Source organism: Oryzias melastigma, unplaced genomic scaffold, assembly GCF_002922805.2.
Source record: "Oryzias melastigma strain HK-1 unplaced genomic scaffold, ASM292280v2 sc00160, whole genome shotgun sequence".
NCBI classification, from domain to species: domain Eukaryota; kingdom Metazoa; phylum Chordata; class Actinopteri; order Beloniformes; family Adrianichthyidae; genus Oryzias; species Oryzias melastigma.
Genome location: NW_023416878.1, coordinates 302,462 through 329,927, shown reverse-complemented (window position 1 = coordinate 329,927; position 27,466 = coordinate 302,462). Strand labels below are relative to the sequence as shown.

The 27,466-nt window shown below is 38.6% G+C and overlaps 1 protein-coding gene across 1 annotated transcript in view; it reads right to left on the bottom strand.

Moving 5' to 3' along the window:
• cep43 (centrosomal protein 43) overlaps positions 1-27,466 on the bottom strand; it is a gene marked incomplete in the record, with an annotated part of 52,847 nt that overhangs the window by 1,615 nt on the left and 23,766 nt on the right. The window contains 6 exon segments of the mRNA XM_024260935.2: positions 327-392; positions 462-559; positions 11,031-11,084; positions 11,421-11,590; positions 21,876-21,937; positions 22,019-22,068. Coding sequence (XP_024116703.1) covers positions 327-392; positions 462-559; positions 11,031-11,084; positions 11,421-11,590; positions 21,876-21,937; positions 22,019-22,068 — 500 coding nt within the window.

The following is a 27,466-nucleotide window of genomic DNA, read 5'->3' as shown; positions in this document are numbered from 1 at the left end:
AGCTAAGCTTAAAAAATAGCCTAAAGTTCCTCAGTCAACTATTATTCAAAAAAGTTAGCCTGTTGCTAAAATAGAACCGACATTCTAAATTAACCTTAGTAGATTACAAATTGGCCTGTTACTAAAATATTAGCAAAACTCCAGTTTTGTTGAAAATGCCAAAAACATACGGAAGGAGCAGGAGAATCACTATAGTGTGAATGATTACTAAGAATTTACACCATTAAGTAATCCATACTTTAAAAAAACAGTTATTTTATTTTTCTTCAGCCAGGAAGCCACCATGGAGAGATAAAAGAGCCGCATGCGGCTCTGGAGCACTATACCTAAATGCAGAGAGGATGTTCTGTCACTGGGGGCCTTAAAGCTTCTGTCCTTGGAGTCTGAGGCTCCTGCAGGGCAAGACAATCCTTTACAAACATGCATGCTGCAAATGAAGCAATGATGGAAACCCCACCCACCCTTTCTGCTGCTGCCCCCTCCTCTTCCTCCTGGCCTTAGAGCTGCAGACAGTGTCTCTGCATGACCCCCCCTGGTCCCAGCGGGGTCCCTCCACCTGCAGTAGAAGTACTGAACATTAAAAATCATCTGCAGAAGGCGCTGCTGTTTTCCAGCAAGAGTCATAGAGCCGATTCCTAATGTTAGTCAAAACGATGTCAGACAATTTTTTATGGAGGACTAGATGAGCCAAAATGAAAAAAATATATACACCATTAAATTATTAAATACAATTTTAAAAATAGCATTAAATACAATTGTAAATCAATAAATGCATGTCAAAATATATGTGGCATTGAAATATTAAAATAGCATTTCAAAAGTACATTGAAATGTTTTCATGGCCCAGTATGGAGCAAAATAAACACATTGAAATAAATATATTTAATAAGAAATAATAAAATAAATGTGGCTTTAATTATTTCAAATTGGCATTAAAGAAATAAAAGTGTCATTAAATAGGTTAATATTTAATTAAAAAACATTTTAACCCTTCCGCTCTCCTTGGCTTGTTTACATTAAAAGTGGGCTCATCTGGACCCCACAAGACAGTGTGTTGAGTCAAAACGTACGAAATTGCACGTAAATGAAAGAAAAAAAAGAAAAAAGAAAAAAGAAATAAATAAAATAAAAATTTTAAAAGGTAAATAAATAAATAAAATAAAAATAAATACGATTGGAATAAAAAGAATATTTTAGAAATGTTGTTCATGCTCCTGATTTTAAAAGGGGAACTTGAGAGGCGGGAACCAAAAGTTGCGTCACAACGTCAGCGCGGCTGCAGGCACGTAGTGATTTGGACGTGGCGCGGAAGAAAAGGTTCTGATCGGACACGCCAACAGGTAGACGAGCGTTGGGGCCGTTCCTTAAACCTCGCGGAGCATCTTTAAAGGCATCTAAAGGAGTGGAGAGGCAGCCGGTAAGATGCGGAAATACGCGAATGGGTGGGGTGCTATTGATCAGCTGTGTGCTGCGGTGTCAGATCAGCTGTTTGTCGCGTGTCAGATACTTTTCCGGATGTGAATTGTTTGTAAATCAATGCTATATTAAGTTACTTTCTTGTTCTAATTTATTGTTTGTCTATGTAAATTCTTGCAATATTGTTGTTTAAAATCTAACAATTTATAGTTATTTGTTAATTGTAACAAAAATTTCTCATTGTAATTTCTATCTGCGTGTACAGGTTTTTCACCTTAATTGCTTCCACTTTGATAACTCATAACAATACTCACAAATTAAGGAAAAAAAATCATTCCTAAAGAAGAAAATTCAAATAAAACAGTGAAACAAGTTATGAGTCTGGAGTCATGAGTGGAGTCCTGCTATTCCTTACATTTGATGCCTTCCCCTTCAAGTGTGGTAAAAGGACTTGACACAGTGCGCTGAACTTTTTTTTATCTTTGATTTTTGAGTTTCACTAATGTCCATTTCAGACATAAAATCCTGTCCACCTTTGTCATGGAAGGAATCACACATCAGTATGTGGTTGGACCCCAAAGATAGCGGAAGGGTTAATTGATTTAAGCAATATTAATTTTATTAATGATTTAATGAAAGATTTTATGGTCCGAGCAGTGGGTACATGATTTCATGATGTCATCTGTCAGACTGGCCTGTCACACTCAGTGGGCGGGCCTAACTAAGGTGTAAAGTTAGAAAGATGTTCACAGATTTGGACTCCTGGGCTCAATATCTCTTTCGATAAACATTCAGATGTGACAGCAAGTATCTCAATCATTTTGTATCAACACAGAGAATTAGCTACAAAAGAAAAACAATGTTTTCTGCCATTTAATGAGAAATGTTCTCTTGGAGCTGCAGATGGAAAGACAGCAGCGAGACGGCTGGTAATGGACCATCTACAAGCCTCGAGAAAAGGCCATTCTGTTAAAATCAATAACAGGGCTGTAATGGAAATTATACATTTGATCCTTAGTTTTCATTTGACATTTACCAAGCGACTTTTGCAAGTCTTTTCAAGATTTCTTTGTTTGTTGCCTGGGCATTCTATCATGATGGTAAAACATTTGGACTTCATTAGCACATCTTGTCCCTTCTTAGATATGAAACCTTAAAGTCACTATCTTAAGTTCCTGATTGGAGTTTGTTTGTGCTTCTGTATAAAAGGTGATGACCCCTCCTAACAAGCAGAGAGTCTACAGACTCCTCTCTGCGTATCTGTCCAGGTGTATTTTTTTTCCCTTTTGCTCATAAAATGCTTGACAAATGTTTTTTTTATTCCACCGAATCTAACATTTCCACCACAGGGCTGCCTACTGTCACGCAATGGCCATTAGACTCATGCATTTGATTAATTTCTCAGATTCTCACGCCATACCTGTGTTTCTCATGCAGAAATTTTAAGTTACCTTTTTCCTATTTTTTATTTTTTTATTTTTTGTAGAATGTATTTGTTGAAGCTGAATAAACTTTCGTAGGATTCATAAATTATGCCTTCAGAGACAGTAATGAGTCAATTACAATAAGTGGGATCTTTGTTTACACGGGCAACAGTTCATCTACTTTGATTTTCCATTTTCCAGGTATGCTTTATGACAAACAGTTCAATATTATTTACTAGTTTAAGTAGCCATCCATCCATCCATCCATTTTCTTGACCGCTTTGTCCCTTTCGGGGTCGCGGGGCGCCGGAGCCTATCCCGGCTACTGAAGAGCGAAGGCGGGGTACACCCTGGACAGGTCGCCAGTCTGTCGCAGGGCCTCAGTCACACACACATCCACTCTCACATGCACACCTAGGGGCAATTTAGAGTCACCAATCAACCTATGAAGCATGTTTTTGGACGGTGGGAGGAAGCCGGAGTCCCCGGTGAAAACCCACGCATGCACGGGGAGAACATGCAAACTCCACACAGAAGGGTCCCAGCCGGGAGTCGAACCGGGGCCTTCTCGCTGTGAGGCGAGAGCACTAACCACTGCGCCACCGTGCAGCCCAGTTTAAGTAGCCAATTAAAAAAAAAAAAAAAAAAATGTTTCATTTAATTTGAAGTATCTCGTAAACATAATGTAGAGACGCAAATAAAGTTTTCTGACTATCAGAGCGAGCAGTGCACAAAAGGCCATTAAAGCCGGTGTTACAAGCACCTCATTCACAGGCTGTGAGTTTTGGGGTCTTCCGGGTCCACAGTAAGTGCTGACGCATCTCAAGGTGAGCGCAGGTGTGTCAGTTCCTTTGAGGCTCATTCAGCCACTTTAAGGGACGTCATGAAAATGAAATGTGCGATTGTCGTGCGTGTAGTAAATGTATCAAGATTTTTTTTTGTAAGGATGCTGTCATTCTCTGGTCATTAGTGAGGTGCGCCCACTGCATCCCTGTTCCTGCCCGCGCATAAATGCTTTACGCACAGGATGTGCACGAGATCTATACGTGCCTGTGAGATGCCCATGGGATGTCCACACAAACTATACTCTGATTTTCAAATATTCTCATTTCTAGCAGCCAGGCTGCGTGCAAATGGCACCAGGAACAGAACTAACAGGCTTCCTGCACAGTGCGCAGAATAATTAAATCCTTTGAATAATCACAAGTAGGACTGATGAGATTAGATCTGGAGCAGAATAATTCCAATTAAGAGTTCCCATCAATAACTGAGAAAGAATTATTTTTGAAATATAACTTATAGCTTAACTTAAGACTTATCTTTTAAAATTTGTCTAAAAACTGCATAACCATAGTTACAATGGTTTACATTAAAAAAATATACACCGTATTTTTCTGACAACAAGTCGCTCCAGAGTGCAAGTCGCAGTTTTAAGGGGAACGTCTAACACTTATGAACAAATTAAACAAACCTGACATAATGTTCCATTTGACACCTAATGCAATTCATGCGTCAAATTCCAGTCCGCTGTCTCTTTTGACAGGCGTCAAATTTAATGCTAAATGATTGTCCAAAAAAGTGTCCATAAACTAGATGTTCCCATTGCATGTGGAGAAGCCATCTTTTAGCCTCATCGCTACATGACGGAGGCTTTGACTATTTTTCTTGTTGGAAATACCCTGAAGGTACAGTTGACGTTAAGAAGTAATTTTTTTTAAGAGCTCTACAAAAGTATCTAATAATCATGTCTCCATTCTGGGTTTTTCAGTCTTTTTCTACGGCGATAGTTACCTTCTAGCCTGCAGGACCTGCATCTGAATGACTGTTTTTAGCTGCTCCTCTATCTGTTTGTAACGCAGTTTGATCCTTGCTGTCCCGCATTAGTCCAAGGAGAGAAAAATAAATACAGTAATAATAATAATGTCTTGATGCAAATAAGAAAAACATCATAATGCCCATGAGGAGAATGATTAGATTCTGAGCAATGTTTGTTTTGTCTTGAATGGCATGTCTTCTTCTGTGTTTCTGACAGCTGACAGCAGCAAATACTGACACACAAACCTACAGCGCCCTCTAGTGGTTGTTAGAGGAAACAACCACTAAAAGTCAACCGGTTGAAATATATGAGCCTATTAATGTCTAAAGAAATTGCAAATAAGTCGCACCCTTGGCCAATCTATGAAAAAAAATGCAACTTATAGTCCAGAAAATACGGTAGTTAAAAATCTTCTAAAGACTTGACACTCTTGTAAAGCTGGTACTGGGCCTTATCTAAACCAAGAACAGGAACAGTTTGATCTTGGAATGGAACTTTATCAACAATAATAATAATAATCAAAACAGCAGGTCTTGAGACATGTTTCAAGTTTAAAGCCATCCACTGAAATTCTCAAAGCTTCATAAAAAAAATAATAAAAAAAGTTAAAAGCTAGAACAAGGGACAGAGAATTTGAAATATATCTTTGCTAACTGTTTAGTTATTTGTCTTAATGTGAGTACAGTATATAGATTTATTTTTTTCTCATGTTATTATATCCTTTAACTGCCTGTTCCACCAAGCCATAGAGCCCTTATAGAAAACATGCTTTTAAAAACAAAAATTATGTGGATTACCCCAGGTAATAAGCATCGAAAAAACTATCTATATCTATATTTCGGTAGTTGAAGGGTCAAGGTGGATATTTGATGTACTTTTTTCATTGAATGTATAAAAAACTGGACTGAGTGACCCTACCCTCCACACATTATAGAGGGTGGACCTGCTGGTTCTAAAAAGTTAAAATCTGTGGTATCTTGAATCTGAAATGTTTGTTATTATATGTTATGTTAATCATATGGCCAGCAGGGGCAGACCAGGTTCACAGAGCTTTGTGTTACGTGTTTGGAAGTATACTCCAGAGTAACTTATATATGGTTTTTGTATTGTTGTTTAGACATTTTTTGCTCTTGTGACTTATATTCTGGAAAATATGGTAAATACATGCTTTACTCTTGATTGGCAATTACTTCAAAACACAACATTTATTTTTTTTTTTTGTCAAAACTGTGGTTTTTGGTCTCATTTTAGTGCCAGTTTCACCTTTGCATTGATGCCCCTAAAGGAAAAATTCTGACTTGGAAATCCCACAGGTATGAGAAAAAGAACAATTCGTCAAAAACTATATGAATGCAGAATAAGTTTCTGTGCCTGAACGAAGGACAGTTCTTTGGGGAGACACCTGAACTGAAGAGAAAATAAAAGATTTACAATATAAATTATTCCAGATTGGCAAGGCGGAATAAATACAATCCCTGACTTAGAGCGACTTGGACCAATCACTGTTTACTAATCTCTTTTGGCTCCAGATGGCGGTACCCGTATTGTGGAAACATGGAAACTGAATTGACTTGTGGTTGGAGGCAGAATGTGGTTAGAGCCAGAAGTAAACCATTTTCTTTGGGTGACGTCATACTAGTTCAGTCCAGTTCTCTTATACAGTCAATAGCGGCTCTTTAAAAAGTTATTTATTGTTTTACTGCTTGATGTAGCTCATCAGTTTTTTGCCTCATTGTACTTTATTTCACCAATAGACTTTCACAAAACTACACTCGACTCGCCTCATGTCTTGCCGTCGTATAGGGATTTTTTTTTTTCCTGTCTCACTCCAGTCTCACTCCATGGTTTTATAAAAAGTTGGAAGCTCTGCATTAATCTCAAAAACGAATAGCTGTCTGCATTCATGTAAGCTAGTAATAAGGACTTGTCAACATATAAATATTTTGTGAAGAAAAATAATTATTTAATATTGTTATTATTTTCAATCAATGTTTAATAGAGAAATAAAGCGGCTGGATGGGTCTGTGGGCTAAGTATAGGTTTTGCACGCAGGAGCCCTGGGTTCATCCCCGGGGTGTCCGCTGATCCCCATCCAGATGGGGTCCTTAGGCAAGACCCAGGAAGGGCATACAGTGTAAAAACTCTGCTGAATCACTGCTGCGAAACAGTAGCTGCTGGTTTCGCTGTGGCAACCCCAAAATGGGATAAGGTGAAAAAGAAGAAGTTTAATAGAGACATAAAACATAATGATGCTCAATAGCTCTGAAAATATTAAAGCTACAGTCACCAGACTTTCTGTGCTGACCAATCATGATATGACTGTGCTACTACAACAAAGAAAAAAACTATTTTTTTATATTAATATGGAACATATTTAATCAAAATGCTCAATAGCTCTGAAGATATTAAAGCTACAGCCTCAAAACGTTCTGTACTGACTAATGCCTAAATCAGGGGTCACCAACGTGGTGCCCACGGGCACCAGATAGCCCCCCCAGGATCCCACAATGTGTCCTCAGGTCTCTTCTAAAAATACCACAACTCACTTTTGAGCTGTGTCTAAAATTCTGTTTTATTCTGTTGCTATAGTTCTTTAAATAACACTTGCATTTACATAGATTTAAAATGTTGGTGATACATGACCTTTAGAAAAGTTTAGGTGACCTCTGACCTACTCCAGTTTAAAGATCATTAGTTTTGTTAAAAATACTGCAGATTTGTTCATTGGTTCAAAATGTGACAACATTTGTATAAAAATATGTACGCTATTTTTCTTTAACATTACATAATAATCCCATAATAATCCCACTGCACCGAAGCAGAACGGCAGAGCCTCCAGAGAGTGGTCAAGACAGCGCAGAGGATCATCGGCTGCCCCCTCCCCTCACTGAAGGACATACACCAGTCACGCTGCCTCAGCAGAGTGACTAGCATCACCAACGACTCCACCCATCCTGCTTTCCCTCTGTTCGAACTGTTGCCCTCTGGAAGGAGGTACAGGTCCATCAAAACCAGGACAAACAGACTAAGGAATAGCTTCTTCCCACAGGCAATTACCATACGGAATACACATACCTCCACCAACCACACCTCACTCTGACTTTCACTACAATGCGTGCAATATCCTGTCTGTGCAATAACCGGTTCACTGTGCAATAACTCAATATTTACTATGCTGTGCTCACAGCAACTTACCTCATTCCATTCTATGTTATCCACAAATATTTAATATTTAACAGTTCTGTACAGATTGTTCTTTTTCTTGTCAAGAGTTGTAAATACAGTATTTCTATCTTTTATTCTATCTTATTATTATAATTATTATTTTTTAACTTCTTTATGTCCAAGGCTGCTGCAATTTCATTGTATCCCCATGTGCAATGACAATAAACGTTTCTGATTTCTGATTATGTAAAGCTACACTTGTAAACTTAGCTCTGGACTTTTAGGTGAGCTCCTTCACTTCTGGGACTCGTAGTTTTAAATCGTTCCATAACTCTGCTGCAGATCCGAACCGACACACAGCCTCTCTGTCTGCGCGGTGAACGTTTCATTATCCGATCTTTGAACCGAATGACGTGATCGCGGCGCGGGCTATGGATGAAGTCTTGGACGAGCGGTTCATTTCCAGTGTAAACTCATTATCCGCGCTGTAGCATGCTACGATGCCTTCTGACGTGTTTTCACTTCTCAAAGGATGGGAAATTAAAGAAAAACTGCAAGTCCACTATAATCAGGAATAAATTCCGAGACTCAGACCTCCCAAGGCCATAAATTACCTCTGTGGAGATGTTATCAAGACATTTGAGAATCTAGCCTCTCTTGGATGCTAAGAGGCCCAAATGAGGCCTTGAGCCCAAAAGGTCTGACACTTCCCAAGCCCTATTTCTTGATAAGGAAAACGCTGGACAACTCCTATGAAGGATTTATGGAAACAGAGATTTATCCTAAAAAGGTCTTCAAAGAATCTTTCTGTCCTACTCCCTGAAAGATCGATGGCAGACCTCTTTGGAATTTGAGGTTTATTACTTTACGACTCCGTGGACCAAAGGAGGACCCAGGAACTCAGCTCAGAACAAGCTGAGATGAACCTTTGAATTTACAATTCTTTTATTCACAAATAAAGATTCTAAACATCTGTTCTTTTATTTGTGGTGTTGAATGTGAATAACATGAAAATGACTGAACTTTATTCACAGATTTCAACAGGAAGCAGACAAAACTTCCACTATAATCTCTGTTGTTCATTAATGTGTGATTTGTATCTGAATATGAGTTTAGACAACATTTAATCGTGTATTGATAAACTGCATGTTAAGAGTTAATGATATGGAATACAATTCATGCTTTGATTTAATCCTCTTTATTTGACAATTAAGAAACATTAGAATTACATGTAGTTGATCTTTTTCTATGAGAAATCTCTTCATAGTTGATTGTTTCATTAAGAGTTTGAATGTCGATTTTTAAACTTTGTTTTAGCTAAACTCATTCTAAACTTTATGCAAACTTGTTTTATTACAAAAGTATTTCATGATTGTTTGGTTTTCACATCACTTTACTTTCACCATGAGATACACTGATGATCCCACACATCTGTGAATGCTCAGAACATTTAAGAGAAATAACTTTTATTTTTCTTAAATAGTTTAAACAGTTTAGATAGAAACATGAAACTGTTAGACCCACTGGAGACGTGTGCCTGCAGCCATTGGCTATAAGCAAGGCCACCTCTGAGGTCAAAAGGTCATGCACACTCTCACTTCACGGCAGAGCAGTTGGAGTTTGGCTTTTGACCAGAGAACAGCTCTAGGAAGAAGAGGGAAACTTCTTCCAATCTTTTTTGGTCTTGTTTTTATTTCATCTTATCCCACGTAACTAAGCTTGTGCCAAGACCGTTTTTATTTTACTTTATCTTTTTGGTAACTGTCGTGCATTTTTCTTTTAACTATTTTGAAGCTCATCACCATTTGTGCTTCTTATTTTTTAAACTGATTGAACAATCCGCTTTGAGACTAAACTTCAGTGAACTTTAAATCCAGCACGCTTTTTCGACGACCATCCACTCTTTTGGCTGTGCAAACCCAGATGACCACCAGAACTTCAGCCGCATGCCCTGAGCCAAAGCTGCTGCTGCTTTCATCCATCTCATCGGCCTCAGGAGAAACACCTTTGTCTGGTGAGCTTCGTCTGAAAGTCCAGTCCAAGTCCAGCTTCGAGCCACCGTGGTGAGGAGACCCTCCCAGCAAAACTGTTGCGGTTTGATGTGGTCATAACAGCCAATTTGATTTATCCAGACTAGTGTCTTGAACAGTTTAACTTAATTGTTTTCTTTAGATTACAATTTTTCTCTTAAACCGTTCTGAGGCATTATTTTGCTCATCCACCGACTTTCACACACATTCATACACACACACACACATTCACACACTACATTGATTTTCTTTGTTTATTTTGTATATATTTTCATGCGTATCTCTTAATAAATATCAAAAAGGCAATCGTTGTCCATCTTGTTCTTTCTTTGTGATACGGTCCCTTCAGATGAGAATTTACTTCCTGAAGTGTTGAGATTGATTTTGAAGATTACTCTTTAATCAATTTTAAAGCTAAAATTAATAAACTTTCATCATTGAGTAATTTTTCCTTCCTTACGGAAGGTGGTGCCCCTTTACGAGACAAAGTCAAATTCTTCATTGAACTTGACCCCCTTGCACGCTACAGCACTGTCCTCGCGGCGTTTGGTTAGACGAGAGCAGATTATGAAACGTTCACTATGCAGACAGAAGCGCCGTAGACACGGATCTGCTGCAGATCTTCTGGTTCATCTCCAAACAGCGCAATAATGACAGCCGCGGTAGTGCTAGCTGTGTTAGCACCGATGTTAGCTTAACTAGACGAAGCTCTCTGTTCAGCGTGATCAAACTCAGTCTCAACATGCTTCATCTTCAGGTGATCATTTATCGCCATAGTGCTGTCATGGAACACAAGTTCTGTCTTAACACTTTTTCCTCTTTTATTTTCCTTATGCTTCCCACATTTTTTAGCTAGCGTGTTGTTATGAGCCTATCGGGAACTTCCTGTGAAGTCACTACTGACCAGATTAGCACAACTGCGCATGTGTGACAAATACAAAGGCAGACCCGGCATTAGAACGTGCGAACTGAAGTTTTAAGAAAAAGAAAAAAAAAAACGACACTTCGACGACCAAATTATTCGTCGACTATAGTCAATTAGTCGTCGATTAGTCGAATAATCGTGGCAGCCCTGCACACGACCCGGCAAAATCTTCAGTTTTACTGCTGCTCTACCTGAGAGTAGTGTCATTTCAGCACAAGCTCTTATATTAACAGCAATTCCAGCTCGATACTTACTGCTGCGACTTGCTCCCTTCTGAAAAGTCCTGATCTCCAGCTGAAGATGTTGAACTTCAGAGACAAAGTGGACAAACAACAAAGATTCAGGTCAGTGTTCTGTCCAAAAGCTGAAGCTCTCACTCACTGTGGATTTCTGAACCATGCAGGCCTGAGTCTGAGCTCTGGGTCTGCTGAGTGAGACTTTCTTCTCTGCAGGATCTGCTTTGAATTGTTGCTCAATGGCTTTAATCTCCAAACTCCTTTTTCTCAAATATTACTTTTATGTCATAATACAAGGTCTGGAGGATCTTCTAATGATCTGATCAGAATTTAAGGTTTAATATCCAGATCTACTAGATTTAGATAGGTTACAGCATCTCCACTTGCAACAAAACCAAAAGTTCTCACCAACCATACGTCTTGTTGTGAGGCTTTGGAAGAGGGTCATCAAAGAAGGAGTCCCCTTCTTCAAGATTTACCACAGCATTCAAGTCCAAGTCTAAGTGCTCCTGTCTCGGGGCTGAAGAAGTTGTCAGCTGCTGAAGATATTTGTCTGCAGGGAACATCGGCTCTGAGTCCTAAAACCAAAACTCAGGGTCAGGTCAACTGTCCAAGTGGTACCAATTTATGCAGCCAAAACTGGAGGAAGACTAAGGGTTAGTGTGGGCAGCTACCTGATAAAGGTAACTTTAGAGAAAAAAGTCACTTATATGGAAAAATCTGGCATTTCTAAAAAAATGTAAAATAAAAATTGTGGAGAGAAAAAAGAAACTTCTGAAGAAAAAAAATAACTTGTGGGGAAAAAAAATTACATTTTGTGAAAAAATTTAGTTCTTTTGAAAAAAAGGCAATTTCTTTGGGAATTAAATGACCTGTGAGAAAGCCAGTTATTTTTCAACAATATAAAAAAAATTGAGAAAACACTGAAGTCTAAAAATCTGTCCGAAAATTGAGGCTTTAATGGAAAAAAGTAACTTATGTGAGAAAAAAAGGTGTATTGGTTGTGAAATAATGAGATTATGTAGAGATCTGTGCAAAAGCAGTATCAACAGAGTATGCAGGTCAGATGAAACACAGTCTTTGCTTGTTTTAACAGGAAGCATGCTTCAGCCACATTTTCTTTACACTTGTTCAGGATACGAAGGGGTGTGTGTGGAGACAGCAGAAGTCATTTCTAGGGCTGGGTATCTGTTATAATTTCCAGAAACGATTCGATTCAATTCACAAGAGCCTGAATCGATTCAGACTTTTTTTTTATTCTTTCGAATAAAATAAAATTCAAAATTTTACACAGTTTTTTAAGAAATGCATTAAAAATCTATGTAATTTCAATATATTTATATGAATCTGATACAGTTCACATACTGTAAAATTAATTAGTGAAATGCTAAGATTATTAATATCATACAGTGTTACATGTATTCTTAAAGGAGAGGTTCTAACAAAAATGTTTAGATCATTAACATTGTAAACCAGGGGTCTCAAACTCGCGGCCCGCGGGTTGCAGATGGCCCACGGTATGATATTTTGTGGTCCCCATCTTCATATGAAAGACCAATGTTAATGCGTCCTGCAAGATTGATATGAATAACAGTTGTTGTGGGCAGAGCTGAACAAACCAATCACGGTGAGGTATATGGCTCTGGAGGGCGGGACATCGGCGGGCTGTCCAGTACGTCACTCATTTATTCATTTCTCCAGTCAGCTGGCCGGAGGAGGAGCCATGAAGCCGCTGAAAGTGCTTTCCAACCGAACACGATTCGCGTGCCCCACCCCTCTTTCACTGCGTGGTGCTTTGCTAGAGTGCGGACGCACATTGCTTTGCTCCCCATTCTGCTTTTAATTTTTGCTGATTATTTTCCTTTTTTCTTTTTTTAAATCACACCAACAATAACTTTGAATACTTTTAAACCATCGAGTCGGATTTATTTTTCTTTTTTACTCTAAACAAAAGGATCTTTTCCTGCATTCCTCTAAAAACATTTTATCTTGAGCACTACGTGTACTTGGCCTTCACACTGCTGAAGCCTGATATACGGAGCAGCAACTAACACAAGGCTAACTAGCAACAAGATGCCTTCCCTTTCCACAAAGGATTACCAAGACCTTCTGGAGAAGATCACAGCACTGGAAACAAAGGTTTGCCACATAGAAGTGAAACTGGAGGTAAATGAGTTTTATGGAAACAACACAACTTTGCTACTACCTCATCTCAGCAGAGAAAGCTAACACGCAGCTAAATGGCACAGACTCTACGGAGAGAAAGACAACATCTGTGGACAATAACAAACAATCAAAAGATAATCCTCCCTGGAGCCATCTTGGAGCAAAGCCAAAGAATAAGTCCAACAGCTGGAGAATTGGAGGACATGGGAGGACCGACCCCCCCGCGGAGAGCTGAAGCCTCTGAGGCTGACTGGCCTTCTCTTCCTACGAGACAGAGGACCTCATCTACTCCCGTACACCGGGGGACAGGAAAGAAGCCAAGCATGAACGGAGTGGTGACCCTGCAAAACAGACTTGCTCCACTGTCAGATGACCCCGGATTACCCAACGACCATCCACTGGAAAGCAGCACGAGGAGGACCTGTAACCCATCAGATAGCAAACGGCCAGAAAGAAAGCTGAAGGCTCGGCCTGAGACTCTGATTGTGGGTGATTCCACTGTGAAAGATGTTCAGTGGTTCTGCAGCAGGAACACTAAAGTCCTGTGCTTTCTAAATTATATGGTCAGTGACATGCAGGAGAGAATACTGCAAACTTTGGCAAAGTATCCGACAGTACAAAACATTGTACTACACACAGGGTCAAATGATGTGTCCAAGCAAAAATCTGAAGTTTTAAAGCAAGACTTCACTGAACTGATAACAACTGTGAGCTCCGTGAATGCAAATGTCTTTATCAGCAGTCCCATTCCAACAATTCGAGGAGGAGAAGAGAGATTCAGCAGGCTGTTGGCACTGAACAGGTGGCTTTCTGCGACATGTGGTGACACCGGAATTCATTTCATCAACAACTTTCACATTTTCTGGGAACACAAACATCTTTTTAAAGAAAATGGATTCAGTTTAAGCAAATCAGGAGTTAAACTGTTCTCCAATCTCTTCTACTTCCTGCGTCATGCCAAGACTGAGTTAAATTTATCTCAGTGTCAAAGCCAGACACAGACTGGATCCACACGAGGAATGGAGGAGCCCCCACTGGAGGAAAACATCAAAAACGGGACCCTCCCAAACACCACCAAACCAACAAACTCCTGATGGTTCTCCCTCCCCCTCTTCACCCTCTCCTCCCCACCTGAAATTCACCGAGCAGATGATGGAGCGAGTTGGGATTGGGCTTCGATCTACCCCTCTGGCCAATCCATTTTTGTACCCCATAACTCTGTCACCAGAACGTTCGAAGGGGCGACGTAAAGCCCCACCCTCTCCTGTACAACATCATATCCTGTACCTGCAGTCAGATGTTTGATGTGTTGAGGGTCCAGGCTGTGTAAATACCAGCAGAGTCATGATGTTCTCCAGAAAAACCTGGGACCCTGTTCTCTAGAAACACACACCGTTTCTGTACTTGTCACTAATAGGAGGAATGTAATCTGGCCAAAACGCAAACAAAGGACTTTAAAAGAGGTAAACATTTCCTCTGCGCATTTCCAGAAACAGAAGGTAAATTAAAATATTATTACTCCTAGACCTCTCAAGTTAGCACTTTTAAATGTCAGGTCTTTAGCAGGAAAAACATTTTTAATTAATGATTTTATCACTGAGAACAAAGTTGATTTTATGTTTTTAGTTGAAACCTGGTTAGATGAGAATAGTAGGGGAGCAGTTCTCACAGAGTCAGCTCCTCCCAATTATGGTGTTATCAGTGAGGAAAGAACAAGCAGAAAGGGCGGGGGGGTTGCAGTTTTGTTCAATGAAATGTTTCAGTGTAAAAAGTTATCTTTTGGAAACTTTCCATGTTTTGAATATGTAGCCCTACAGCTGAAGGCCTCACTCAAAACAATATTTATCAATATCTATCGACCACCTAGATATAATCCAGAATTTAACCTTGAGTTTAGTGAACTGCTGTCTATAATTTGTCTTGATTTTGACTGTATAATCATGGCTGGAGATTTTAACATCCATTATGGAAATCTTGAGAACAAAGGGACTAAGGACCTGATAAACACTCTGGACAATTTCGGGTTGACTCAACATGTAACAGAGCCCACACACAACAGAGGGAATATTCTTGATTTATTGATTTCCAAAGGTCTGAACATCTCTAAGGTTACTGTATGTGATTTAGGTCTGTCTGATCACTGCTGTGTTTTCTGTGAGAGCACAATTCCAGTACACACAAATGTTTTGAGGGAGGAGATCACAAAACGGTATATAACTGAAAATACTAGTGAGATGTTCAATCAGATTTTCTCACTGACTCCTCCCCTCTCGGGGGATTCAGTCAATGAACTTGTTAATAGCTTTAATTCCAACATGTCAAATATCATGGATAGTATTGCTCCTAGTAAGGTGAAGGTGATCTCTGGTAGGAAAAAATCTCCATGGAGAAACTCCATTGGGGTAAAGAACGGAAAACGAGAATGTCGGAAATCTGAACGCAGGTGGCGGAAATCTAAACTACAGGTAGATTATGACATCTATAAAGAGAAACTTCACTTATATAATTTACAACTGAGCAATGCAAGGAAGTCCTATTTTTCTGAAATTATTACCAAAAACTCCCATAATGCTCGGGCCTTATTTAATATAGTCGACAGGTTGACAAAACCCCCTGTGTCAGTGGCACCAGAACTTTACTCCACCAAAGCCTGTAATGACTTTGCCAAATTCTTCAGGGACAAAATCATAAACATTAGACAAACAATTGTTTCACCAACTACAAGTTCAGGATATGAACCCTATCCACTAGAAACCAGTATAAACCCAATGGCTCAGTTTCAACCCATAAACAGTAAAGAACTGCAGGACATTCTATGTCAACTGAACTCCTCCTCCTGCTGTCTGGATATTCTACCCACAAGCTTTTTCAAAAAAGTTTCAAAGATCCTGGAACCAGCCCTGCTCCAGATTGTCAACTTGTCATTAACATCTGGTGTTTTCCCAGAACCACTGAAAACAGCTGTAATCAAACCTCTCCTAAAAAAGGACAGTCTAGACAAAACTCAAATGAACAACTACAGACCGATATCAAACCTGCCATTTTTAAGTAAGATCATTGAAAAAGCTGTTTTCCATCAGCTAAATGAATTCCTAATAAATAACAACTGCTATGATGTCTTCCAGTCCGGCTTCAGACAGAACCACAGCACTGAAACGGCTCTGACCAAAGTGACTAATGACATACGTTTGAATACAGACAGTGGAAATATGTCAGTGCTAGTTTTACTGGATCTCAGTGCTGCGTTTGATACAGTCGACCACGCAATACTACTCAGACGACTGGAAAACTGGGTGGGTCTCACTGGGCCAGTACTAAACTGGTTCAAAACGTACTTAGAAAACAGGAAATATTTTGTGTCAATTGGTAACTTCACTTCTGAGCCAATAGAAATTACATGTGGAGTGCCCCAAGGCTCCATCCTGGGACCACTTCTATTTAACATCTACATGCTCCCACTGGCCCAGGTTATAAAGAACAACAACATTAGTTACCATAGCTATGCAGATGACACACAGATATATATTAGACTGACACCAGGAGACCGAGGCCCTGTACAGGCTCTTGGTAAATGCATTGAGGACATTAATGACTGGATGTGTCACAACTTACTTCAATTAAACAAAAACAAAACTGAGGTTATTGTCTTTGGGGCTAAAGAAAAAAGGTTAGACGTCACTACAGAGCTTCAATCTATTCAACTAAAAACTACCAACCAGGCCAGAAACTTGGGTGTAGTGATAGACACAGACCTAAATTTTGATAAACACATTAAGGCAGTCACTAAATCAGCCTATTATCATCTCAAAAATATCTCAAGGATTAAAGATCTGATGTCTAAGCAGGACCTGGAGAAACTAGTGCATGCTTTCATCTTTAGTCGACTTGATTACTGTAACAGTGTTTTTACAGGACTACCAAAAAAATCCATCAGGAAACTGCAGCTTATTCAGAACTCTGCTGCTCGGGTTCTCACAAGGACCAAGAAAGTAGACCACATCAGTCCAGTTCTGAGGTCTTTACACTGGTTACCTGTCTGTCAGAGGATAGACTTTAAAGTTTTGTTACTGGTTTATAAAGCTTTGGATGGTTTAGCACCAAAATATATGACTGACCTCCTAACCCAGTATGTACCAGCTAGACCTCTCCGGTCATCTGGATCCGGTCTTTTATCAGTTCCTAGAGTCAGAACTAAACATGGAGAAGCTGCATTCAGCTTCTATGCACCACAGATCTGGAATAGACTTCCAGAAAACATTAGATCAGCTGAAACACTCAGTGGATTTAAATCCAGGTTAACGACTTACCTGTTCTCAGGTGCATTTGATTAATATGTATTCAAAAGTTTACGTTTGCACTGTTTATCTACGCTTGTTTTAAATTAAAATCTTTTTACTTTCTTTTAATTTTATTTTAATGATCACATTTTTACCATTTCTTTTGATTGTTTCTTTTAATGTTTTAAGCACTTTGAATTGTCTCTGTACATGAAATGTGCTATACAAATAAACTTGCCTTGCCTTGGTAAAATCACAGCCTGCCGTTTGTCAAAAAGCGTGTATCTGATGCTGCTCCGGGTGCTTAAGGAGCTGGATGTCTCACTTAAAATGAATGGGAGACACATATGGACTTTTATTTATGTCAAAACTCTACACGCAAATGCACACATCAAACATTCCATGCAGACAAATCAGACCCTCGCGAGCGCTTTTTCCTCCTCCTCGAGCAGAAAAAGTCCTCACAAGGGAGACTGACTACTTCCACATGCGTGAGTGATGCGCGCTCGTGAGCAGAATCTCAGTGAGTGCGCTGCTCTCAGCTCAGAAATGAAGGAGGAGCTGTTAATACAGACATTTGAAAATGACTAAAAATAGTTTTCTCTAGTCCAGAGTTTCTCAATTATTTTCTCTTACCCCCCCCCCATGAAGAACTAATTCTTTTGTGCCCCCCCTACAACTTTCTGCTGCAAATAACATCTGTATCATTAGTTAATTTGCTCAAGTTAAACATATATCTCCTAAAAATATTGTACCTTTATTATCATTAAAGAATAATTTCAAAAACTTCTAAATAATCTGTTTTAATATTTTTTTTCTTTTTTTTTTTAGAATCTTTCCAAACTTTCAGACAAAGTAAAAACAAGTCTTTCCTCGTTTCCCTCCACAGTAGTAATGAATTCTGGCTTTTCTCAGAGATTCAGTTCTTTGGTTCTCTGTAAAACCTTTTTAGGTTGTTTTTTTTCTATATTTAATTTATTATCAACTACTAAGTGGTATTATGCACAATATCCATAACTAATGTAAACATGTTTTTTATTTGCATGTTATTATTAGCATTCCCCTCAGGGGGGGCGCTTCCCACCGTTTCAGAAACACTGCTCTAGTCAGTCAGTCAATATGTGGTTTCTTCAGTCGTCTGTATGGTCATTATTATTATTTTATTTATTTAGTAATGATTGATTTTTTTGGTAACACTTTAAGATTCCTTAACAAGCTTTGTTAACACATTAATAAACATTATTAACATTCTTTTAAGGTGTTAGTAAGACATTTACTGGTGTAATAAGCCTAATGAGGCTTATTAAATTCCCAAGTTAACACATTTACAAGCATTATTAATGTGTTAATATGATGCTTATTGTTACATTCATTACCATCATATATGTGGAACAAATAAGTGTTAACAAGCTTAATAAGAATCATTAACAAAACTTGTTAACAGATTAGTAAGCCTTATTAATGTGTACAGTTCTTGTAAGACATTTAATATCATTATAGATGTCTCACACTAACTTATGTGTTAATAAGCTTAATTAGAACCTTTAATAAACTAAAGGATTAATTTACTGCATTAATAATGTGTTAAATGCTAGTAAAATATTTATTAGCATTATAGGTGTCTTGCAAATACCTGATAGTGTTAATGAGAATATTGACTACTCACTCAGACCATTATCTACAAAGACCATACTAGTAAACTGGTAGTAAGCTTAATAAATGTGTTAATAAACTTTGTTAACCATTTATTGATTGTTTTGCAGCACATTATCTAAAGTGTGATCAAAACCATATTAGTAACTGGTAGTAAGCTTTACAAATGTATTAATAAACTTTGTTAACCATTTATTAAATGTTTTGCAGCACCTTATCTAAAGTGTGGAGTGTTTTACCATAAACAAGCACAAAGCATAAAACTCGTAAAATGAAACTTTTTTATATACACTTGAAACGGAAATATTTATAAACATTCTGTAACAATAAAAACATCTGCAAATGTTTAAAGATTTTGTAAAATCACTTTCAAGCTTTAAATAACATTTTCAACAAGTGAGAAAAACTTTCTGAACTCTGAGACTCTAAACAGATGTTTACAAACAACTTTTCAAAAAACAAACTTTTAAAGGCAACAATAACACATAAAACCACCAAAATACTCCTCATTTTTACATCAGTGATTCACCATTTTCCAGTAAGAGTTACAAAATTTGCAGATTTCCTTTATTTAGCGCCAGTTATTTCTGATCAGAATCAAGTCGAAGTACAAGAACTACCAGAGCATCGTTGTTTTGTAGTCATACAGACGGCTTGAAGTCAGCGCAACGCCAGATTTGCAGCAACACCCGCCTGAGTAGGCGCTTTCCCGCGATATTTTCATGATGATTGGCAAGTGTCCAAAATACCCAATATGCACCGCAATCCAGGCGATCTTCTGCGCAGCGCCGCTTCCGCCTGCATGATCTCAAACACAGCTATTCTGACGCCGGGTTCACACTCGACACGGAGGCCGCTTTCATTTTAACCTACGGCGTGGTTCACTCCAAGCGTGGAGCAGCCCGGTCCTTCGCGGAGGGCCCGCGCCATGCAGCGGATCGTTTCGACGTCTGGTCTATTTTGTGCGCTAGCCGCGAGTGATCCGGGTCAATTCTGGCAGGAATTTACATCAACATACATGAGAAAATCTGGTTTATTTTCAAAATATAACCAATTTTTCACAATGAAACGCCACGATTGACAATTGCGATCATGTTTTCGCATCTAAACTAAACAGTCTGTAGAGACGAAAATAACCAACACACACACACCCGGGCGCGCAAGCACAGACACACAAAACAATCGCGCGGATTAAACACCCTCATGGTGTCCTTGGAAGGCTGCTTCAAAAAAAAATAAATAAATAAACTATCTGGCTAACAGAGTTTAATAATACATTTATTAAGCTTACTACCAGTTTACTAATATGGTTTTGATCACACTTTAGATAAGGTGCTGCAAAACAATCAATAAATGGTTAACAAAGTTTATTAACACATTTATTAAGCTTACTACCAGTTTACTAGTATGGTCTTTGTAGATAATGGTCTGAGTGAGTAGTCAATATTCTCATTAACACTATCAGGTATTTGCAAGACACCTATAATGCTAATAAATATTTTACTAGCATTTAACACATTATTAATGCAGTAAATTAATCCTTTAGTTTATTAAAGGTTCTAATTAAGCTTATTAACACATAAGTTAGTGTGAGACATCTATAATGATATTAAATGTCTTACAAGAACTGTACACATTAATAAGGCTTACTAATCTGTTAACAAGTTTTGTTAATGATTCTTATTAAGCCTATTAACACTTATTTGTTCCACGTATACGATGGTAATAAATGTAACAATAAGCATCATATTAACACATTAATAATGCTTGTAAATGTGTTAACTTAGGAATTTCATAAGCCTTATTAGGCTTATTACACCAGTAAATGTCTTACTAACACCTTATAAGAATGTTAATAATGCTTATTAATGTGTTAACAAAGCTTGTTAAGGAATCTTATTATAAAGTGTTACCTTTTTTTAATTCTTTTTTAAAAATTAATTAATTGAATTCATTTTGTGTTAAAAATAAAGATATTTGAGGACAATTGAATGCTGGAATGTTTTAACAGCGATTTTCTTGTGAAAATCCTGATGCGGCTCAGCCTCACCCAGACTCCGCCTCCAGCGGCCCCCGGCTGAATTGAGTTTGAGACCCCTGTTGTAAACATTGTTCTGCTTCTCCTGGAGGACGTTTCAGTTTGGCCACTAAGTGGCGATTGCGCTATAGCATTACACCTTATTCAAGAAGACAAGAGTATTAGGGAAAAACTATGTTTTAGACCACAAATAGTTACTTTAAAAACATTTCCTTAAAAGAGTTTATAAAATTCATGCCTGTGAGTAAATAAAGATGTTCATTTAGTTAGTATGGCATTTTTTTTGGTTGACCGAGCGTTATCATTAGTCATTCTATGGGAAATTCTATTGAAAGTTTGCATCAACCTAGCAGACTTTAGCTTTATGTGCTAATTGGATTTATATCTTTTGTGAATCAATCAGCTTAAATTGATTCAAATCGATTAATCGATTTTTTCAACCCAGCCCTAGTCATTTCACTGAAACACCAGCATTTCTTCACTTTACTAGGAATGCACTGAAAACATGTTCTATTACTTTAAATGGATAAAACATGACATCTCTATGTTACAACCATTTGCAGCTTAGTCTGATGTGTCTTGCCAACAGTAGCCTTTCCTCATGATCACCGTCTAACAGCTGATCCTCAGAAAGTTGTTGCAAAGTGATGAAGAGGAGCAGTTGCCCTTCAGGAAGACCTGCTCAGGAAAACTGAGGAACAGTAAAGCCATCATTGAAAGAATGCTTACCGCATGACTACACCGATGGAGGAGACGTTTGAACAATAGCAGGAAAAACTGGAAGTCAATTTCTGCAAACAAAAAGTCTTTATAGATTTCAGTAGGGCTTTATTTGTAGAGAACTTTATGATGAAGATAATGGTGATACTTACCTTGGTCTGCAGCCTGGAGCTCATCAGCAAAAAACTTCTCCAAGTCGTGTCTGCAATTCAGTATCTCACATTAAAGGGTAACCAATCCCTAAATCAACTTTTTCTGTTTGTTGACAGGCTTTAAAAGTGGCGTCTCTGTTGGTCATTGCCAATTTTTTAATGAATTAAAATAAAAATTCTTAATTCTTGGAAATATAGTCAAACACTGTGTGTGCTGTCCACTGCAGGTTGAAACGAGGTATTACAGTTGAATTTTGTGATTGGCCAAACCATTTAAGTTTCAGAAGTCTTGCATCATGATCTGCAGCTCCTGTTATCCTGCACCCACCCCTCTGACAGGATTTTCACATTTCAGCTGTGGGTGGAGTCAGCCTCCAACTTCCCTGTTTGATGACCCTTTAAAATCCCCCTCCAATGAAAATGATGTTTTTTGAGTTTTTAACATGTATGTGTGGCATTTTTCTTCTGAAAGACAAAAAATATAATAAGAAATCATTTTGTTTTCGCATTTCCGAGTATTTCTCCTTTTAAATCAGTGTCACTCAAAAGGCTCGAGAAAAGCTCTGTTTGAATTCCTGAGCCTCGTTTACGTCACGATAGCTGAGCTGGCCCAGATATAGCGTAGGAGCCAGAGAAGAGAAGATAACATCCCACTTCTGTGCTGTAAGGATTGCAATTCAGTGAAAGACCATACTGATTTTAGCTTTATTATTTCCAAAAGAATCTGCTCTGAGTGGCTCAGAATGGAAGCACGTAGAGCGCCGGGAGCTCCCTGTATGGAACAGGTTTTCTCCCCTCAGTAACGCACCAACTGAACCGAAAACCCTGGTCATCGGCTCATCGGACGTTAGACACGTAAAGCTCAAGGGAGCTACAGTTAGAAGCTACCCGGGAGCCAGAGTTGGTGATGTGGAAGGAAACCTCCGAATGTTAGCCCAGAGTAAGGAGAGGTTCCGTTGAGTCGTAATTTAGACAGGTGCAATGACGCCCGACGAAGACAATCAGAGATTCTTAAATTAAACATAGAATCGGTGTGTAAACTGGCTAAATCTGTGTCAGATACAGTAGTTTTCTCTGGTCCTCTGCCAAACGTAGTCAGTGATGAAATGTACAGCCGCTTTTCATCATTTAACAGCTGGTTAGCTAAATGGTGCCCAGTAAATGGCGTTAGCTTTGTGGAAAACTGGAGCACATTTTGGGGAAAGCCCGGTCTCATGCGCAGAGATGGCATTCATCCCAGTTTGGACGGAGAAGCTCTTCTGTCCAGAAACATTTCTGCTAGCTTTAGCCATGCAGCCTGACAAGTCAGAGAGGAGACCCAGGCAGAGAGCAGCAGTTTAAAACTCTCCCCTGAGCGGCCTTTAGCACTGATGCTAACCCCAAACAGGGCTAGACCAGCAGTTCCTAGCGTTAGCTTATGTGCTGGAAGGCAAATGAAAGGAATGAGTCACAGAAACAAAATTATGATGTCATTAAATGTGGGCTACTAAACATTAGATCAATTTCCTCAAAGTCCCCGTTAGTCAATGAATTGATTAATGATAATAAACTTAACCTGCTAGCTCTAACAGAAACCTGGCCAAAGCAGGATGATTATGTTCGGCTGAATGAAGCAACCCCCCAGCTATAATAACTATCAGAAATCCAGGATTTCTGGGAAAGGAGGTGGGTTAGCAGTAATTTCAGAGTCATGCTTGATCCTTAACATTAAAGTCAAACACATTTATAATTCATTTGAAAGCATTGTACTGTCTATAAATCACCCAAACAGAAAAAAACCCCAGGTTATTTATAATTATTTATCGCCCTCCCGGCCCGTATTCAGAATTTTATCTTAGTTTTCTGACTTTTTATCAAATATTATTTTAGATTCTGACAAAATTATAATAACAGGTGATTTTAATATTCACATTGATGATTCCAGTGAAATGCATTTGCAGATTTATTAGAAAATGTTGGTTTCGCACAAAACGTAGATCAACCTACTCACTGTCACCAGCACACTCTGGACCTGTTTTGACACATGGAGTTGAGATTAGCCAGCTGAATGTCCTTCCTCATAACCCCATACTCTCTGATCATTTTCTAATTACCTTTAAGTTTATACTAGAAAATGCTACTGCTCCAATAAATAAGAGCTTAAACGAACATTATCTGACCGTTCTGTGACCTCTTAAGTTATAAAAAAATCCCTGCGTAGAGTGAGAACTCCATACTATTCAACTTTAATAGCAGAAAATGCAAACAATCCAAAATTTCTCTTTAGTACTATAGCTAGGCTGACTAGCAGCCACAGCTTGGCTGAACCACATATTCCTGCTACTATCAGCTATGGAGATTTCCTTCGATTCTTTGATAGTAAAATCTCAAATATTAGACATAAGCTAAATGTTATTATTCCCACTATCAACCCAAAAGAAGGCAGAAGTCGTAGAAATAAAGGCATCCATAGAAACGCCTGTAACATTAGACTGCTTTACTGCTGTGGACCAATCAGTAATAACTTCAGTTATTACGTCTTCTAAAACTTCCAATTGTCTTTTAGACCCAATCCCCACTAAACTTTTTAAAGAAATCTTTCCCCTTATTAGTGAATCCATATTAACCATAATAAATGCCTCTCTAGAGACTGGTTATGTGCCTCAGTCTTTTAAATATGCAGTTGTTAAACCTCTTTTGAAAAAAATCCAGCCTGGACCCTGACATTCTGGCCAACTATAGACCAATATCTAATCTCCCATTCATATCTAAAATCCTAGAAAGAGTTGTAGTTAAGCAGCTGCAGTGCCACCTACAGGATAACAATAACTTTGAAGATTTTCAGTCAGGGTTCAGACCTCACCATAGCACTGAAACTGCACTGGTCAGAGTTACTAATGACTTGCTATTGGCTTCAGAAAAGGGACTAATCTCTATTCTGGTCCTGTTAGACCTCAGCGCAGCCTTTGATACCATCGACCACAGCATCTTACTCCAGAGACTAGAGCATGACATAGGGATCAGGGGATCTGCCCTCCAGTGGTTTGAATCCTATTTATCTGATCGATACCAGTTTGTTAATGTAAATGGACAATCCTCTCATTGTACTAGAGTTAGCTACGGAGTCCCTCAGGGCTCAGTTCTAGTGCCCATTCTGTTCATGCTTTACATGCTGCCCTTAGGAAACATAATCAGGAAACACAGCATTAACTTTCACTGTTTCACAAGTTCTTTAAAAAGTTTTCAGCTTCTTCAGAATGCAGCAGCAAGATTGTTAGCAGGAACTAGTAGAAGAGAACACATCACTCCTGTGTTAGCTTCTCTCCACTGGCTACCAGTTGAATCCAGGATCAAGTTCAAAATCCTTCTGTTAACCTATAAGGCTCTGAATGGTGTGGCCCCATCCTATATTAGAGATCTCATAGTTCCTTACAAACCAGTCAGAACACTTCGTACACAAAATGCAGGACTGCTTGTAGTTCCTAGAATTTCTAAAAGTACAGTTGGAGGTAGAACCTTCAGCCATCAAGCCCCTGTTCTATGGAATAAGCTCCCAGCTCATGTCAGAGAGGCCAGCACAGTTTCTACCTTCAAAACTAGCCTTAAAACATTCCTCTTTGGACAGGCGTTCTGCCAGGCTAGCTAGTAATCAGAGAATATTCCCTCTCCTGTGGTCCTTGTGAGGCTAGGTTAATATTGATACGTTTAAATATAATTTTTAGATTTTCTATCATGGTTATTATTCAGATCAGCTCTTGGGTTGTGCTCTCTATTCTCATTTACTTCTCCTCTCTTCTACTCTTTATTAACTATTATTAACTATACTTAGTTCTCTATGCTTTTGTTTGGTGCAGTTCCATTCACATGTTGTTCTTCTTTCCCACTCTCCTTTAGGGAGCGGGAGAGATTTCAGATCCCCGGTGGATCGCCCATGCTCTCACTCTTGACCGTGGACCACGCCCCCGACACCATCCCGCATCTCTGAGAGATTGCTGGTGGACTGCACTTCTGCTTCATCTTGATTATGGACTTCATCATCACTCGTCCCTCAGCTCCATCTGAATGAACTATTTAAATACGTAGTTGTAGAAGCTAATCTTTTTTTAACAGTTCTGGTATCGCCTGTCCGTCCTGGGATAGGATCTCTCCTTCATGTGGGAATCCCTAAGGTTTCTTCTTTTTTCCTGATTCATGTTTTTTAGGAGTTTTACGGGAGGGAGGGTCTAAGGGCAGGGATAACCAGTTTTATTTAGTCTTAGTTTTTAACCATTGTTCATATTTTGAAGCCCAATGAGGCAAATTCCTTTGTGATTTTGGGCTATATAAATAAAATTGAATTGAATTTGAGGAAAAAGAGAAAAACTTTGTACTGGACGTAGAAAGAATTAGAGTTTTGTAAGAAGTTATTTTTGAAGAAGGATTGCGGTGTCCTGTATCAAAACACCATCAAGATTACAGCCTGCACTTTCACATGTAGGTTTTATTTTAGGCTGGTGTATTTTGTATGCATTTATATGTAACAAGCAGAAAAAGTGATTGAAATTCAAGTCGGCTCTATGCCAGACGTGCAGCAAAGGCGCGCGTTATTGCATTGCCCACTCGTATTTTGTGTCCAAGACAAGATTTTTTTTAAATTGGCCTCACATATTTAAAATGAAAATGAAAGTAAAATACCATTAGTGGTCACAAATATGCTGTCTGCGTTTGTATGGAAGCCCAAACTGTTCTTAATTATATAAATAAATACAATAATATTTAATCAAGCAACACTCCAATAAAAGTCTTTCAATAAATAATTGACCATTTTATTATGAAATACATTTCATTAAAATTTAAATGGACCATTTTATTATGAAATGTATTTCATTTTTACTTTAAAACATAATTTTTATGTTAAAAACATTTCATAATAAAAATACAAATCATAATATTTTCTTTTTCATGTTGGATATTATTATAATCATGTGGGGGTTTCTTTTGTTGAAACTTTTATTTCAAAATTACTGTTTTCCAAAGTGTCCTTTTTATTTCACAATGCTGTTTTTCAGAACGACATATTTATTTCATGATGAGCTTTTTCCGAATAATAACTGTCTGTCAATCAAACCAGACAAGGCGGGGACACGTTTGTGATTGGCTACTCCTTTAATCAGACATTAGCAGCAGCACCAACTACATCGATCGAGTGTTCCTTCAGCGAACGTGATGGTGCAGTACACACTCCTCAACAATAGGTGGGAGTATGCAACTCAGCGCGTCAGGTTGCAACCATAGACTGTATAAGAATAACAGTCTCCTACAAAACGTTCAGTACCCACGTTTGTCCACAGGGAAAAACGTAGCAGTTTCACAAGAAACGGGTCTAAATTGTGGAATTGCTGCGTCTCATTCTCTCATTCATTTCTACGGAGGTGCGCCGGATCACGTGACTGATCACGTGACTTTTGAGTTTCTGCCTGTCGCTAGCAA